This window comes from Mus pahari, chromosome 5, assembly GCF_900095145.1.
Source record: "Mus pahari chromosome 5, PAHARI_EIJ_v1.1, whole genome shotgun sequence".
NCBI classification, from domain to species: Eukaryota; Metazoa; Chordata; class Mammalia; order Rodentia; family Muridae; genus Mus; species Mus pahari.
This window is the reverse complement of record NC_034594.1, coordinates 52583767-52601207: the sequence shown is the minus strand read 5'-3', so window position 1 is coordinate 52601207 and position 17441 is coordinate 52583767. Positions and strand designations below refer to the sequence as shown.

Genomic DNA, 17441 nt, shown 5'->3' with positions numbered 1-17441 from the left:
AGGGTTTCTCTGTGTAGCCCTGGCTGTCCTGGAACTCACTCTGTAGACCAGGCTGGCCTCGAACTCAGAAACCCGCCTGCCTCTGCCTCCCGAGTGCTGGGATTAAAGGCGTACGCCACCACGCCCGGCTACACCGATTCTCTTAGTGACTGGCCTGGCTACAGCATCTTTAGCCCTCCTCTTCCTGAGTTGCTACCCCTTCTCTGTGGGGACTACGGCAGCTCTGTGATGAGGAGAGAGTAGATTTGGGGAGATTGTCCCTATCTGAGTCAGGGGAGGTGATGTTGTGTCGGGAGGCCGTTGCCTACTTTGACATTGTAGCTTTGGGCAGTAGACTGTCCTTTTCTGGGCATCAGCAGCCTTACCTGTGGAATGGGAGGCTGGGCTTAACAGAGTTCTCTCTTCCAGCCACGGAGCTTTCTGCATACAGGCTCCCGTTCTTGTGCCTGGGAAGATCCGTCTTGCTGAGGTCAGGCTCCCAAGTATCTTCCAGCATCCTTTGGGATGTTGGCAGAGGTGCTGGGAAGCTCCCTTCTGGGTTGGGCTGCTCTGTGTCTGGGGACAGTGACCATTCCTCTAGGCATCTGTTTCTTGGAACAGAGCAGAGGGAAGCAGCTGTTAGTGGGAGCAGGCCAGAGTTCTGGCGTGTCCCCGTGACTCAGGTGGAGATGCTCTGGCTAGAGGGAGGGGAGCCATGGATCTTCTGGCTTCTCCGTGGTCACTCTCGGGGGGACGAGTGGGAGGCTCGGCTTGCCAGGGTGAATGCCAAGGCAAAGTGAGTAACTCGTGAGTAACGGTTTGGTGTCTCTAGGGCAGGTGGCCCCTAGACGTGGGACTGGAGCGCTGGAAGGCTTCCCAGAGGTTGCTGAATCACAGTCGCTGAACCCAACCTCCCCACCCCTCCTTTTGAGTAGAGTGTCCTGTCTGTGTGCAAGCCTCGGCCACACCCCCTTCTTATTCCCTCTGATTCCGCCTGTATTAGTCCCACCCACCCTCTGGGCTATCACTCCCTTCCCTGGTCAGCACCTAGCTGCATCTAACTTGAAGTGGCTTTGCTCGAGGGTACTTCTGGATTTGTGTCTCCCTCAGCCCCTCCCAGATGTGCGACCTTGGACAACTCTCTCTCTCTCTCTCTCTCTCTCTCTCTCTCTCTCTCTCTCTCTCTCTCTCTCTTCAGTTTGAATGGCTTCCTGTGGAAAAGGAGGAATCACTTGAATCTCGGATGGCTTAAAAAAGAACCACATATCCAGCAGATCCAGATACTAAAATAGCTGTTCTGGTGCCTCCATACTTTGGAGACTGTTTACCTTCCAGTTAGCCCCACCCTGCTGGTTCTGACACTTCTAGCCCTTGGTGCACATGTGTGTGCCTGTGTGTGTGAGCTCACATGAGAATGCACTCGTGTGAACATTCACCCTTCTGTGCTTCTAGGATAGGCAGGGCTCAGGCAGCCATCAAGTTCAAGTCCAAGGGAAATCAGCTACTGCCCCAGGCACCAATAGAGGGCCCGGTTCCTATAGATCTTGGAGGTGGGTGGGGGCGCAGAGACCCGATGGTGCTTCAAGGACCCTCAGATTCCAGTTCGCTTTCATCTACTTCTTTCCCACATCTGGCTTCCCGCTGCACTTGGCTCTGGCCCCTCAGTGCTCTGGGTCATACAGGCAGCTGGATGTGTTGGCCGTGCCTTCATGAGTCTGTTCTGGGGTGAGGCCAGAGGCCTAGGGAGTGACTTTGCATCTGGCAAAGTGGTGTGGTGTGTGTGCTGGGTGTGGAGAGTGTACTGCCTGGGGCATTGAGAGCTGTGTGTGGTCACTGCTGTGCTGTCTGTGGGTGTCTCTATCGGATAGGCACTTTCTCTCCTCCTCTCTAACCTGCCTGCTGTCTGAGCCAGGGAGAGCCAGGTCTGTTGCTGCCTTCCTTCCCTTGCCTCCCTGTCCGCGTGCAGCCCTGAGCTTTTCCCGGGAACAAGGAAACATGACTGGAGTGGATATGCGTCATGCGGAGCCAAACAATGCTAGTTACAGCCAGGCTTGCTCCGGCCTTGGGGCTGGCCCTGCTTCAAGTCTCTGTTGCTGGCTAATTGGGAGCAAGAAGGGTTTCCTGCCTCTTGCCACAGATGGTCTTAAAGGCGATTCGTGAGGTTGGGCTGCCCTGCCCTAGGGACCTCCTGCTTCCGGGGCTCTGGGCCATCCATTGTTTACCTCTGTGTCCCTGCCATCCGTGGGTCAGAAATTTCTGCAGAAATGATTTTCAGATAACTGAAGCTTATGCTACATCAAGAGTGGAAATCTTAAGAGAGGCCAGGGTTTTGATGGAGAATGCCGTTGCATAGTTGTTTTTGACTGACAGGTAGATGGAATCTTTAGTTGCTTATTTATTCTGACTTTACTGTTTTCCCTACATGTGTACATGTGCACATGTACGTGCCTGGTGCCCAAGGAGGCCAGAAGAGGGTATTAGATATATTACAACTGGAGTTATAAATGGTTGTGAGCCATCACACGACTGCTGGGAATTGGATTCAGGTTTTCTGCAAGAGCAGCAGGTATGTCTGACCACTGAGCCATCCTTCCAGCCTGGATGAGAATCTTCATAATGTGCTCCTTTCTCTGTCCTGCAGATTCTCAGTTTCTTCCATAAAAGGGGGCTGGCCATGGGGCTTACATCACAGGGTGGGGCTGGGGATCAGTGGGTAGAGAGAGAGTCAGTGGAGAGCTTTGAGGCACACAGAGCGCTGTTGCTTTGTGTACCCGGCATTCCTACAGATGAGAAGCCTGGCCGACTTCATCTTGACGCTTTGCGGGGTGGGTAAGGCATGTGCTCCACAGCTGAGCTACACCCTCAGCCTGATCACGATCTCGTTAACAGTTCCCAGCCAGTCTGCAGAGTGGTTCCCATCAGTCCCTTTTCCCTGTGAGAGAGTTACAGCATGTCTGAGCCCACACTGGGCTTGCTGTCCATCCAGTCCTTTGCATGTTAGCCGGACACTTGTGGCCTCTCGGAGGTGTCCAGGAGTTTGGAAAGGGCGTCAACACACAGAAGGTGTTGTGATCCTGTGGAGCAGAACCTGCTCCCAGCTGATGGGTTTGGTTTAGTGCTGATTTATTTAGAGTCGTGAACAGGACAAGATGGTCCTTAAAGGGTTCAGGAGACATGAAGTTCACCGATAGACTTTGAGGCTGTGGAATTTCCCCCGATGAACATGAGGTTTCATCCTGCTTTGGCAAGCTTTAACTCCTTTAAAAAGAGAAGTAGCCAGACATTGGGAAGGACTTCCTGTCAGTCCCATTAGGCACTGAGATAGGCAATTTAGGGAGTCCAGAGAACCAACAGAAATTTAAGGCATTTCTTCAAAGTCGAGGCGATCCTTTTGACATTTCTTTGTTGCTGGAATTATAGTCACCTGGAGCGCGGATGGAAGCCTGCAGTGAATGTGTTTAGCATTTCTCCCTCTCCAAGGCTGTCATCCTGGGACTGTGTGACGGGGCTTAGTTGACACAGGGCTTGCCTAGCATGCAAGCCATGTTGGCTTTCAACTTCGGAAATCCCTAGAACTGGGCAGAGTGGTGCAAACCTGTAATCCCGCCACTTGTAAGGTACAGGCAGGCTGATCAGAAGTTCAAGGCCATTTCCTGAGAAGCAAAACAAAATCAACCTGGCATCTGGGTGGTGGATCAAGGACTTTGTAGAAGTTGGGAAACAGGGTGGAGCTGCTACTTCCCAGGGGACCCAGCAGCTGTACAAGGGCAGAGGTCTGCATGCCATTGCCCTGCTCTGCAGCAGAAAGCATGGTTTAGGAGACAGGGGGCTGATGAGGCCCCCGTGGGACCTTCTCCACAGTGCCTGACTGTACCCAACGGCTGTCTCCCCTCCCCCAGCCTTCCCGGACACATCCCCGTGACAGCTGATCCAGCCCTTAGCAATTCTCCAGACCTTTGGCTCTGTGGATTTTCCCATTGCTCTTAATTTTTCCCCCCATCTCAGGCATCCTTCCTGCCCCCTTGTTCAAATATGGTTTAAGGTCAAATATTTTTATTCTCTAAAGTTCTCGTGTAGGGACAGACACCCTCAGAGGGGAGTTCGGGGTGAGGAAGGCCGCCTCCTTTCTGGGTGTAACCTTGGGAAAAACAGATGGACAGTCATCCTAGAGCAAGCTCGGCCTCTTCAAACTTCCACTGTCGCAGTTCCGGGCAGATTTATAAGTCTGTTTACATGCCTGCCTTCCCCTGAGGCCACAACTTCCGTCCAGGGTTGGGGCCTCGTTCTCTTTCCCCTTTCTCCTCAGCCGGGAGCTCAGTCACTATGGCCCCAGTGGCTCCTTGGGTCTCTTTCTTGGGCCTGTCACTTCCTCTGCCCTGTCCCACCCCCACCCCGCCCCCAAGTCCATACCCTGTCCCTGGACCAGCTTCTAGAAACTTCCTGGAAGTCATCTGTGTGCCATAGGCTGTGCCTCCCCCCCAACCCCCCGCCCCCTGCAACAAATGCCTGGCCCCAGAAGGATTGGGGCTTTCTTGTTCTCTGTATTTCAGACTGCTTGGGAGTGGGCTCATCCCTTGCCCTCAGGACAGAGACCTGGCGCCCGCATCAGGTGCCTACCGGGCTATTCCTTTGCAGAAGCTATGTGAGCACTCTAGAACAGCGTTACCTCACCGGCATGCTCAGTACTTTTTATTCGGAGACAGCAGCACAGCCTTGAAACTTTATTCCTTGAGCCCCAGTCTCCTACATAGCTGGGATTCCAGGCCTGTGCTAACAGGCCTGCTTTTTGCCATCTTCTCCTTTAAGTACCCCCCTTCTGTCCCCATTAAGTACCCTCTTCACGCTGTCTTCTGTCCCCTTTCAGAGCCTTCTCATCTCGGCCCAGCAGCCTCTTTCAGGAAGCCCTCCTGGCTGCCAACCCCGCCCCAGATCTTGCCCTCTTGCTTGCTCTCTCATTGGCTATGAAGCTATCAGGGTACTGCAGGGGCCTGGGCATTTGCTTCAGCTGAGCACTGCAGGTTACACATTGCTCAGTCCAGTTTGCTGTCTCCCTTCCCTTGACTCAGAAGCCATGGCCTCCATGGAAGGCTCCCTGTGGTCCTTACGAGAACAGAGTCAGTCTTGAGGTGTCCTGGGGGAAGAGCTATGCTTCCATGCTTGTTCTTTGCTGGTGTGTGACCTTAGGCTGCAGATGTGGCTTCTCCGTGCCTCACTTTTCCTTGTCTGTGAAATGGGCTGAGAGGCTTTCCCAGCAGAGCGTAGAATTCGGAATGAACGGGCAGGAAGTGGCATAGGGGTCTGGAGGGAAGGTTGAGAAGTGGGCCTGCAGGAGTGGCCCCACAGACCCCCATAGACTGTGCGTGGCAGCTGTGTTGGGGCATTTAGACTGGATCATCAAGCTCAAGATAGTAAGGCCTTTAGGCTGAGGAGTAACATGGCTTGGGCACATTTTAGAAATGGCTTTCTGGTTGCCAAGAAGAGACCAAGGGCAAGAGAAGAGGTCCTGGGATGGGTTAATGTCACCGTGTCTTTGACTCAGGGCACTGCAGTGGTTGCTTGGGAGAGGGACTGCCAGGCTTGGGGGAATAAGGGATAGGAGAATAGGGAGATGCACAGATTTTGGCTTGAACTATGTTGGGTGACCCAGAGGAGGGTGACAGTGGCTGGTGTCAAGCCCAGCCAGGCTCTCGGCTGTGTCCCTTTTCCCCATCCCATGTTTCCCGGCTCCCGCCTGCCTCTTGCTCTCATGCCCCTGGGTCTTGAGCTCCAGGCATATGCTCAGTAGCTGCTTGCTGGCTCGCTTGCTCTTGCTTGCTCGGAGCTTAGATTCTGTGGCTTCCGGATTCAATTGCCCCCCAGTGGGTGACCTTGATCTTTCCCCAGCTTCCCCAACTGTGGGGATCAGCGAGCATGGCCATTGTGTTAGCTCTGTGGAGTCTTGGGGTTGGGCTCCCGAGGTGTAACCCAGAATCTACGGGGCAGTGGTTCACAACCTGTGGGGCACAGCTCACTTTGGGGTCACGTGTCAGGTATTTTCATATCAGCAGCAAACTTAAAGTTATGAAGTAGCAATAAAAATAATTTTATGGTTGGGGGGTCACCACAGCATGAATGGCAATGAAGTGCACTAGGGAGGTTGAGAAACATTGCTATAGGATATTCACTCCAGTTGCTACTGTGTGCCATCTTCCAGGCTAACTCAAAGGTAGTCAGCTTCAGTGATGAGCCCTGCTTGGATCATAGCTGGGTCTGCTCCCCCACTCCTTAGCTGACTGAGGACCTTCTGACTGAGGGTTGCTCTGAGTGATGCACAGGCACACCAGCCATCATATCCACCTACAGGCAGGCTGTTTGGTGAGTGGGCTGTGTGGTGTTCCGTGTGAGAGCCACCTCCCGTGTCTGGGGATGGAGGGATCTGTCAGGAGAGCGAATCCCCTGCCCAAATATCCCATCTGACAACTGTGTAGGACCTGGCAGTGGGCCAGGCAGACAGTGACAGGTGCCACAGGAGGACCCAAGCCAGAGGAGGAACTTGGAGACATAGAGAGGTAGTGCTGGGACCTTGGAGTCTTGGGTACAGTGTTCTGAGTCAGTGATCTGAGACAGCACTGGGTCCTGTCTTCTCCAGGTTCTGAGTTGTCTGGGTTGTGTTTATCGGAAGAGCAGGACCCTCCAAGTCCCCGCCATCACTGGAGCTGAGGGATCCACGACAGGGGCCATCCTTCTGGCTCAAGGTGTCCCTGGGAACAGGCCTCTTCTTGCCTCCTCTCAAGAAGGAACTCGGCACACTTCCTTTCCTGCTCATAGTGGAACTCTATATAAGGGAAGGGAAGAGCCTTGCACTGGCTGGGGACTAGGGAGGAACAGTCCCCTGCAGGGTCTGTAGAGATGCAGAGGCCGTGGAGCCAGGGCCGTGCTTATCTGCTCTCCCTTCCTGCTCTCCCTACCTGCTCTCCCTACATGCTCTCCCAGGACCTCTCCTGCCGTGATGCTCCTCTTGGGAGGCTGGTGACTTTGAGCCCTGCTGGATCTCTTCAAACAGTCTTCTCTTTCCTCTGGGCCTCAACCCCATGGTTTTGGCATCTTTCGGGCGCTCACGAGTCCTGAGGGACATCTATGCTTCCAGGACAACACAGGGTGACTTATCTGGGGTCTTTGATTGTCACAGTGCATCGATGATATGAACCCACAGATGAGGCGCCTGGTGACTGGTGTCTCTGCTTTGGAATGGAAGGTGTAGCGGCTAGGCTGGAAGCTCTGGGCTAGAGTGTTTTGTGGGTCCCTAGATTTGGGGGGTACCCAATGTTTCCCCAGCCTTTGGCTTCAGGCTTCTCCTCTTTCCTTCCCTTTCTTTTCCTGGTTGCTCTTGGAATGGTTACTGTATCACCGTGCTTGCCCTAAATTCTCTACTCTTCTGTTCTTCCTGCCCTTGTTCCAGTGCTTCTCTGCCAGGAGCATAGCTTCTGACGGTCCTTCCTCTACTCAAGAACTTTCAACGGCTCCTCAGTGCCAGCAGCCAAATCTGTCCTCTTTTCTTGACCATTCATAGTTGCCCAAGGTCCCTTTGTCAGTTCATCTTCCCCTCATCCAGCCTGGGTTCCGGCTAAAGAGGAGTCCTGTTAGCTCCTTTAACAAGCCACACATCCTTACCCCCATGTCTCTCACAAATATTAGTTCCACCTAAATAACCTTTTCTTATCTTCCCTTTCAAAACAAACTTCACTTCTAAAATGAGCATCAGGCCAAGCTGCACACTGGAAATGGCCTGTGTGTTTCCCTTCTGTAGGGGTGAGTGGGGAGGGGTGGAGCAGAGCGGGGGGTGGGGGGATTCATGGGGGAGTGTGACACCCAGCGGAGGGACTGGCTCACTGTCCCTCCTGGGGATGCCTGTACTGTCTCAGTGCCCTGCAGCCCCAGCATGTTCTCCTCAGTGTGAGCCTCATCCAGCCATGGGCCAGAGAACAGGCAGGGAAGGGAGGTGTTGGAGGCAGCCTGAAGCAGGCCACAGTTTGTTGGGAAGGGGTCTGAGGCTCTGGGAGGTAGTGTACTGATGCTCACCTTGCCGGGGGTTGGATGGGAGAAAGAGAAACCCACATGTTAGACTAGAGCTTGATGTGCAGAGACCTAGGAGCCCTCCTGGCCATTGCTGCCCTGCTGCTGTTGCCAGATGTTTGACTTTGAGCAAGTAGCTTAACTCCTGTGAGCCTTATTTACTTTAAAAACTGGTTTGGAAGTGAAAATATGAGTGGCTATAAAGTGCCCAACCCAGTGACACACAGTAGGTGCTTTATAAACTCCACTGTCCCTGTGTTCTGTGTACCATTGCGGGGCGTCACTGATGTGGGTATCTAGACATGTTGGACAGGGGTGTTGAGTCACCATGAACACTTCTCTGGAAATGACCCAAGTGGGTCCACATCAACTGGTGAACGAATCCATGCAGGATGATGGAGCACACAGTGGACAGTTTTTACCTTGAACCTTGATAGACATTAGAAATGTGGATTTGGGGTCATGAAATTCGCTCTCCTGGCTTCCAGGCTGGGTTTGCTATCAGGATCATCACAGCAGTTGTATCCTGTGGCCTGGCTCCTTGCAAGGTGACCTGGGCTCTGTCTTCAGCTTGTGTCCTCATGGGGTCTCCCTCCTTGGTGTGTGCGCAGATATCGTCCTGTAAGGAAAATAGGCTGTACTGAGTGAGGACTCGCCTTGGTGGACTTACTTAGTTACCTCCATAAGGACCTTGTCACTGGGCACACTTCGAAGGACTGGCTTGGATTTTCACATGCCAACTTGGGGGCTGTTATTCAGGTATAACATGAGGTGGAATCAACCCAGACACAAAAACGGCAAGCATGTGATTGGCCTTTCATGAATATGTCTGTCAGCAAAACACAGATGTCCTGGTTCCTGTCACACCAGATAGCACAAGACTTTCTGTGGCTTCCAGGATGTGACTGTGGGTCCTCTCCCCAGCAGCAAACAGCCCTGCAGAGGCGACCCCTGCAGGTGACCTCCAGCCCAGTCTAGCTCAACATCGCACCAGACAATGACATGCTGCATAGATTGGGTACTAGGTCCCCAGGACTGCCCTCTGCCCTGTAGATCTCAGTTCCAAACTCCAGGGTGTCTTTGTGCTTCTGACCAACTGGGAGTCGAGACGAGATTCCTATGGCCCTGCTTTGGGTGCCATCCATTGGCTGTTGTGGCCTGCCCAGGAGACTTGAGAGGCATGGTTTGTGGAGTGTCAGGAAGACTTTCATGAAGGATTCAGGTGATGAGGGATGCAGGGTGAGTGGTTGGGGAGTGAGGGATGCACTTCTCCCCAGGAATGTAAGCCACTCCCCCAAAGCCCATCCTTTGGGGTTTGTGTGAAACCTTGTGGCATGGTTCTGATTGTTCACAGTCTGGGTGGCAAACCCAGGAAGGCTTTTGTGAATATTCTTCTCAGCCCTCTGGGCCTCATTCCTTTCTTTGTAATGAAGAGGGTCCTGTGTCCTGCTGAGACCACGAGGGAAGGGTCAGATGTTCTGTAGCCAGCTCCAGGATACAGGGTCCTGGGAGATGAGAGTTTGTGTTGCCTGCCTTGGTGGGATAGGAATCCTGGGTCAATGCCCTCCCCCACCTCCACCCCCATGTATTGTAGAGGTCTCTAGGGTAGGCAGCAGAAGTTAAGATGTTATGGGGTGGGGAAAGGAAGAGGGGACTCATTGTTCAGTTGGGGGGGGTGTTAGATGATGAAAAAGTTCTGGAAGTAGATAGCGATTAGTATGTCATTGTGGATATACTCAAATCCACCACTTATATATTTAGAAATGCTTAAATGATACCTATTGTTATTTTAAAAACTTAAAAATTGGTCATCATCACCATTACCAACATCACCATCACCACCACCACCACCATCATCATCATCAATGTGATCATCGTGGTACAGGATACTGACTCCAGCATCCAGCATCTTGCATATTCCAGTCAAGAGTTCTACCATTGAGCCACATCTCTAGCCCCCAAGATGGAACTTTTTATGTTGTGTATATTTTACCGCAGTAAAAAGGGTGAAGAGCAATGAGACGGCTCAGAGGGTAAAGACTCTTGCCACCCAACACCAGGGTTCTATCTCCAGGACTCACATGGTGGGTGGAAAAAACTGACTCCTCTGACCTTTGTACATACATATGCTGTGGCACAGATGTGTCCAGCACACACACACACACACACACACACACACACACACACACACACACACACTTCTAAAATTATTCCTATTGGACAAAGGTGGTGGAGGTGGGCTCTTGAGCCGAGTGTATAGCCATGCAGAGCCATGATCCCCTTACAGGGGAGGCTAAGGCGGGAAGAGAGGGCTCCAGGTTTGTGATGGCTGTAAAGGAAGACCCTGCTTCAAATAGCCACCACCAAATAAAACAAAGAAAAACACAGCCCCCGCAAATAGTAGGAAGGAAACCCAAGAATCCTGTGAGCGCCGGACCCCAGACTGGTGAGATTCTACTTAGGAGTATGGACTTTTCTGTACAGCTTCTTGGGTCAGGGGCCACAAGTATGGGGACTTCTGGAGGACCTGGCCAGTTTTGGAATCTGGAGTTTTATGTAAGCAAGGCTGAGAACTTAGGTTTTTATCATGGCTTCGGGCATAGGAGTGCCACCCAACTGGGGCCCCTTACAGAGTAGTGAGGTAATGAAGGGAGAAACTGGTGGGTGTCTGTGGTCTTTGTTTTGCGAAGAGTAGGGTAGGTACGGGGCAGAGCAGGCTCTTGCCTCTGCTCTGCTGTGGCCTCAGTCTCTCATCTGCTGAGGAACTAATGGGCCCAGGCTCTGGTAAGCCCAGGTTGAGTTGTCATACTGCACCTGAGCCATGGCTGCTGGAGAGGAGTGTGGTGGTGGCGGTGGCTGCTGCTGCTGCTGCTGCTGCTGCTGCGACTTCTCATCCTTTGCCTTTCACTTGGGGACATGGGACATTAGGTTGATTCTGACCAATTCCGGAGGGCTGTTGGGGTAGGATGGGGGGAGGACAGCTCTCCTGAGATTGACCACCTGTGTCTGGAATCCTGGGTGCCTAGCCTGGAGGTGAGGTCATGGCAGGGCTGTGATCAGAGCCCTTGAAGACAGCCCAGGGCCCTTAAGTCCCCTACAGTCAGAGGAGTCAGCCGCTGCTGATGGCAGGAGAGTGGGGGTGTTGAGCAAAGGCCATGGAGTGGTACGGCCTCTGGTTCTCCTGGCACATTCTGGGATCCTGAGAGGGTGGCCAGGGGCCAGGGTGCTGGAGAGAAGAGACAGGCAGCCTTTTAAGGAAACATTTCTGTGCCTCAGGAAAAAAAAAAAAAAAAAAAAAAGCAAGAATGAGACCAGAAGGTCTGAGACACAGAAGTCCATGGGCCAGCAGCCATGGCCCAGTTAGCTTTGGGCCCCAGGGTGGAAAAGCCCCCGGGGTACGGCCTTGCATGGGTGCGCGATTGTACCCTCTTAGGTGCTGGTTCTTAGTGGGTACATCTACCTTGGGAGCTGGGGGTGAACGGTGGGAAAAGGGTCCAGGGTTTGGATGGGCCTGGGAGAGAGACCCTCTGCGCATCTCAAAGCCACTGCCCACCTTTATGGAAGCCCAGGCAGTCCTGGCCTCCCGCAGTCTCCACAGGCTGAGACTGTCTGTTGGCCATGCTGAGGACAGAGCTCAGCCAGGGATGTGGCCCAGACATTTTACCCAGATCCTGTGAAGACCTGATGAGTCGGGAGAGGGTCTCTGAAAGCCTGGCCTGTCTTTTCACAGCTCCGTGGTGGGGTCACCTTGGGGCTGTAAAGGACAGACAGCTGTGCCTGTAACCTGTGACTGAGCCCTAGCATTGATCGGGGGACCATAGGCAGCTCTGGAGGCCTCTCTCCTCCCCATCTCTGCTCCCACTCTGGGCCTTGTCCCCCGAGGAATTTCTTCTAAAACCTTTACCTCTAGCTCTATGCTCATGTGAAGCAGGAAGGGGGCTTTGGGTTCTTTTTGCACTCCTCATTCTCTGATAGGAAGGGCCACGAGCCATCCTGGGACCCAGGTTCATTTCCCGGCCTCACATCTGCTGTGTGACCTCAGGTGAATTGCTTACCCTGTCTGTGCCTCACACCTCCCTGGGGAGGTAACACTAGAGTCTGCCTTTCTGCTTGTTGAAAGGGCAAAGTGCTTTATTTAGCAACATGCCTGCCAGGAGGTACCAGCTCAGTAAATGTTGGTATGTTACCAGTAAGATGGGGTCGCCTACCATCTGGAAGAGGCAGCTGCCGCTTCAGCCACCCTCTGCCTCTCCGTGGGCCTCTGGCCTGGTGCTGGGGTGAGGAATCAGAGCCAAGGTTGTGTACCGAGATCCAAGAAAAATGTGTTGGCTGGAGAAAGGAACGCACTGGCCTCTGACACGCGCCCTGCTAATTGTCAGGGTGTTGTGGCCATTGAGCCCGCCTCCCTCTCTCCCTCCTCTAGAGGCCCAAGTTGCCCTGACCCTGGCTCAGAGAAGGGTGGGGACGAACTGATAATGATAGCTCCCTTCCCATGGGTGCTGCTTCCCTCCTCTACACTGTACCTGGAAGATCTGGCCAATCCCAGCCTGTGGGAGCCTCCCTCCACCTCTGGGTTTGGATGCGCCACTGGCGATGGGGAGAAGAGCGGGGGGAATGGGCGTTGCCTTTCTCAGGGGTCTAAGTCATGTCTTTCAAATATTTTAAGTCCATCTTTGGATGATGTAGCGGGTCAGGAGGAGAGGGGGTGGGGAGGAAGTGTTATGGTTTTTGCAGGATCCAGGGTATAAATGCTGCTATGCCGACCTCCAGGAGGTATGCTGTGTTTTATAGGATTCAACCTGTGAGGGTTTTTGACATTTCACGTTTGTCGTCTGGTCTGAGCCTTTACGGGTAGCCTATGCTCGGGGAAGGTTGTCCCCTTGAGAATGGGGTAAGAGTGGGCTCAGGAGGCCCAGGGGCTGCTGGGACAGAAGCTAACAAGGACTTTCTTTATCTCTCACAGGTGGCTGCCCCTTGCGTCCCTCCGTCCAGCCATGAACTGGTGGTGAGTGACAGCCTTCTCTTCTCTTTTCAGTCTCTCCTGAGTGTTGGGAGCCGGGTTGGTGGGGTGGAGAGGGTTGAAGGCTTTGGGCTGAGGCTGGTGGGAGGAAATGAGTCATGAGGTCCCTCCTGACGTGATGCAGGGCCTGCTCTGTGTGTCTGGAGATTGGAGGTCCTCGGGAAAACCCATAAAAGGCCATCTTGTATATCCCCAGGCCTGGCTAGGTTAGTGTTGTTCTAGGGCCTGGAGGGCGAGGGCGCTCTGCGGTGCTGCCTTCCTCCCTCCTGGCTGTAGGTCTTGTGCCCTTTGGCTGGAGGCAGAGGGATGGATGGTGTTTCTGAGACCATCTATGAGGTGGTGGCCTCTGCTCCTCTCCTCAGCTTTGCTATGTCCCCATGACTCTGTTTTTCTGCTTTCATGGCCCTCATCCCCCTCTTCCCTGTCAGGTTTCCAGAACAGTTCGGACAGGGGCAGGACCTCTGTGAGTTGTGGGCTGTGGAGCTGGCCTGCTGCGGACTGATTGCAGCTGGCCTGATGCGTGTTGGCGTGTTTCCTGCTCCCATAGCCTTTCCAGGTCCCACTCCGCTGCCTTGTGGGGACAGGTCAGGCTCTGAGGACTGCAGAAGGGCTGTGTGTGTGTGTGCACACATACCTGTTTGTGTGTGTGTACATATGTGTGTGTGAGAGAGAGAGAGAGAGAGAGAGAGAGAGAGAGAGAGACAGAGACAGAGACAGAGACAGAGACAAAGAGGCAGAGACAGTAGGAATGTGCAGAAGGTCTCCATGTGGGCCAGATCTGCTGGATTGGTGGTGTCTGTGTTGGGGGGAGTCTGGCTGTTGGCATCTTTCACAACAGTGTGGTCACTTGTTCAGCTTAGGCATGGGACACACAGTCAGGCCATCTAGTTTCCCTTTGTTCCAGCCCTAACTTGCGTGTGGCTGTAGCCTTCTCCCTTCTTTCTCTCTGCATCTTGGGTTTCCCCGGGATACACTTGGACTCTCAGACTCCTGGCTGCCTCAAAGCCATGTCACCTCTGCTCACTCAGGCCAGATGCAGAGACCTGGCTCCCTAGGCCACCCTCTCCTAGACTTCAGCTGCCACACTGGACCCTCCAGATGTGAAGTATTCATTTTACAGACCCCTGTAGTAACAGCAGGGTGGGGGAGGAGCTGCGATTGCCCCCACCCCCTCCCCCTTCCAGGATCACAACAGCGTACCATATACCAGAGGAGGGTGGTAGGCAGAGAATACTGACGACTCTGGTCATCTGTGCTAAGCCTCTACCTAAGAGCTAAGAACAGAATGTCCTTGACTGGTCGGGAAGGCTGAGGGTAGGTCCAGGGTTTAGGGACCACGAGGCAGGGGCCAGCATCTGGCTCATGAGCCTTGTTTACAGAGCAAGGTCCAAGGTCAGGACAGAAGGGCGTAGGATGGTGTTCCAGCTGGAGGCCTGCAGTTAGGTGCTGGAAGGGCGGCGGCCTGCCTTTGAGAGGCACGTGTGCCAGGCAGGCCGTCTGCGTGTTTCTGTATTGTGACCACTTGCACAATGGTAGCAGCCCTGCAGGCATCTGGATAGGCCATGTGCTGGTGAGGTTGGGGTCGGTCGGGTGGTGGTGATGGTCCTCAGAACCCACTCCCCTCCAGTAGTAAGAAAGTTCCACTCCCCACCCCTGCATCCTAGCACCCCTTTCCCAGATATTTATTCCTCCGCTATCCTCTGTTTCCCAACTTCTTGGCTTCAACTGAGTGACCCCTGAACACATTATGTAGTCCCCCTCTCTCTTTAGCCGCCCTGCTCTAAAATAGGAGCTAGCAACACCACCCACTCCACGAAGCTGGCAAGATCAAACGTCCCACTTATACACAATATCTATTCCAAAGCCAGAGGTGTACCACCTCACTTGGAGCAAAACCTTAGGTTCCTCCCCCAAAGCTGTCGTTCCTCAGCTTCTCAATTCTTCCTCACTCTGTTTTAGCTCCTCAGCCTCTGAGCTTCTGGGCTTCTGTGCTTGTGGCTTCTCACAGGCTATGCACCTTGCTTCTCTACCTTTATCTTGCCTAAGGGGTCCCACCTGTGCCAGCCTGTGAGCTCCAGGATGGACTTTTCTCTTCTTCGAACTCAGTAGGTATTCACACACGCGCACTGGGCACAGTTTAAGACTGCGTAGCTGGGGGTGGGGGTGGGGTTGGATACTGCTGTGGCCCTCTGTTCCCCGCTGCCAGTGGTGAGTTCTGCACGAGGGGGGGGGGAGGGGGTCTGGGGCAAGCTACAACCCTGAGTGGGAGACCCTGTGTTGCCCTGCCAGTGGGAAAGTGGCCCAGGGAAAACAAGGAGAAAGTCTGGCTCCCTCCAGAACATTCAGCACCTGCTTCCTCGCAGTGGGTGAGGCGAGTGCTTTGGGCAACCTCCCTAAGAGGGAGGAAAGGGTGGGTTCAGGACTTTCCTTCCTTTTGCTGCCAGCCTTCCCTGCCAGCCTCTGTAGGCCACTGCCTGGCCTGCCCTGCTCCCTGGTTCCCAACTCGGTGTGACCGGTTCATCTGTCTAATGGCCTGGCCTTGGTCTGATTGTGCTTCCGATACCTTTCTTGCCGACCTTGGATGAGTCCTAACCACCCTTCCCCCGATTCAGACCAGGACTTTCTGCCCAGCTTCAGGCCCTGCTGGCCAAACATATTTTCCAGCCCATGCCCAGGCTGGCTAAGGCTGAGCCGTTTAATGTTCAACTCATACTTTCGTCTTACTCAACAGATGTGGTCCGAGGGACTGGGCAGAAGAGTCCGGGGGTTGTGCCCTCTCTCGGGGTTCTAGGCAGGATGGAGTTAGGATGCCTGCCACAGACACTCCTGTCCCTTGCAAAGAGCTGAAGTAGCAGTTTCTCAGGCTGAAAAGCCGATGAGAGCTGAATGGATTGCCCACTAAGGTACCTTATTCCAGGTGCCCTGTACATGAGAATGGGCACTCAGAGACCTGGGTGGGATGGCCGTCATGGGTTGTGCTGCTCGGCTGACTAGCACACAAGGACTAGTACCCTGGATACCCAGGTAACAGGAGCCACAGCCTCCCATGCCCTCTGTCACCAGCCTCAGAGCAGTGGGGTTGGAATGTCCTGTAGAATGACCTGCAGGTGAAGCTGGGGTAAGAATTGGGGTGTAGGGGAGTTGGCGCACTTAACGGCATGTGGTTTCACCTCCAGTAATAACACAGCAGTCTCCCCCGCCTCCCCCTTTCCCCATCTGAGGTTTGATTTTCCTCGGTTTCAGTTACCCAATGTCAACTGAGGTCCAAAAACAGTAAGTGGAAAATTACAGAAATAAGCCATTCATCCACTTTAAATGGTATGCCGTTTCAAGTAGTGCGATGCACTCTGGAGACGTCGGTCCACTCATGCCCAGTGAGTGCTTGCTGGACTTGCTGTTTGCCTGTGAGTCAGGCGGTGAGCAGCAGCTTCTGCCATCAGACAGACAACCGTGGTGTCCTGGTGTCAGATTGAAGTCACTGTTATGTGACTGAATAATATCCCCACGGTCCAAGAATTTCAAAGCTAGCCCGTCAGGCGGGGCTAAGGGAAGCCGTGCACTCTTCCCTGCATAAGAGGAGACAGCTCTCCACGTATGTATAGGGTTTTATTCTAGCTGTCATTTGGGCACCCACTGGAATTCTTGGGACTGCCCCCGAGGGGGAGGGGCCGCTGCAACAGCAGCAGTGAGAAGCTGCTTGGATGTTTGAGATGTGGATTTGGGAAGGAGATAGGAGGCCACAAGATGGGTCAGGGTGGAAGTGAGCTTCCCATTCACCAGCCTGCACCAGAGCTGTCCCCCCTGCACTGACAGCCACACAGATCACCACGACTTGCACAGCACTTGTGGCTCCCAATGCCTTTTTACCTGGCTGAGGGCAAGTGGGCTTGGGACCCTCATGGGCACCTGGGCAGCCTGTGTCCGTCCTGGAGAGGCAGGCAGGGCCAGTTACAGTGGTTAGACCAGGGCACAGGGAGGCTAACTAGAAGGGCACCCTGGTCTGCACCCTGGTCTGTCCTTGGGGTAACCTGGGAACTCGATTTGGGCTTCTCATGGTCCCTAATGTCTCTGCTGTTCAGTGGGCTGGAGTGCTGAGAGAGAACCTATTGTCTATTCAACCATTCCTTAATTGCACCAACACATGGCTGTGCACACAGGGTCTGTGACAGCCACTGTGTTCACGAGCAGAGTTCTTTTCTAAGTTGGTTTACTTTGTTGGGGAACCCAGAGTCTTGTGCATGCTAAGCACAACTATGTCACACTTCCAGACCAGGAGGGTTGGATTTGGTTTTGGTTTTTGATCTTCTCTTCTCTTCTCTTCTCTTCTCTTCTCTTCTCTTCTCTTCTCTTCTCTTCTCTTCTCTTCTCTTCTCTTCTCTTCTCTTCTCTT

The 17441-nt window shown here is 53.6% G+C and overlaps 1 protein-coding gene across 11 annotated transcripts in view; it reads left to right on the top strand.

The window, feature by feature from the left end:
* Positions 1-17441, top strand: part of Tns1 (tensin 1) — a 213641-nt gene that overhangs the window by 94091 nt on the left and 102109 nt on the right. For 8 of the 11 annotated variants that reach the window (XM_021197450.2, XM_029539336.1, XM_029539335.1 and 5 more), the window contains one exon: positions 12995-13036. In XM_021197450.2, the coding sequence (XP_021053109.1) occupies positions 12995-13036 (42 nt within the window). Of the gene's footprint in view, positions 1-12503; positions 12605-12753; positions 12805-12994; positions 13037-14398; positions 15157-17441 lie in introns of those variants that run through there. The other 3 variants (XM_029539338.1, XM_029539340.1, XM_029539341.1) reach the window with 3 other exon arrangements.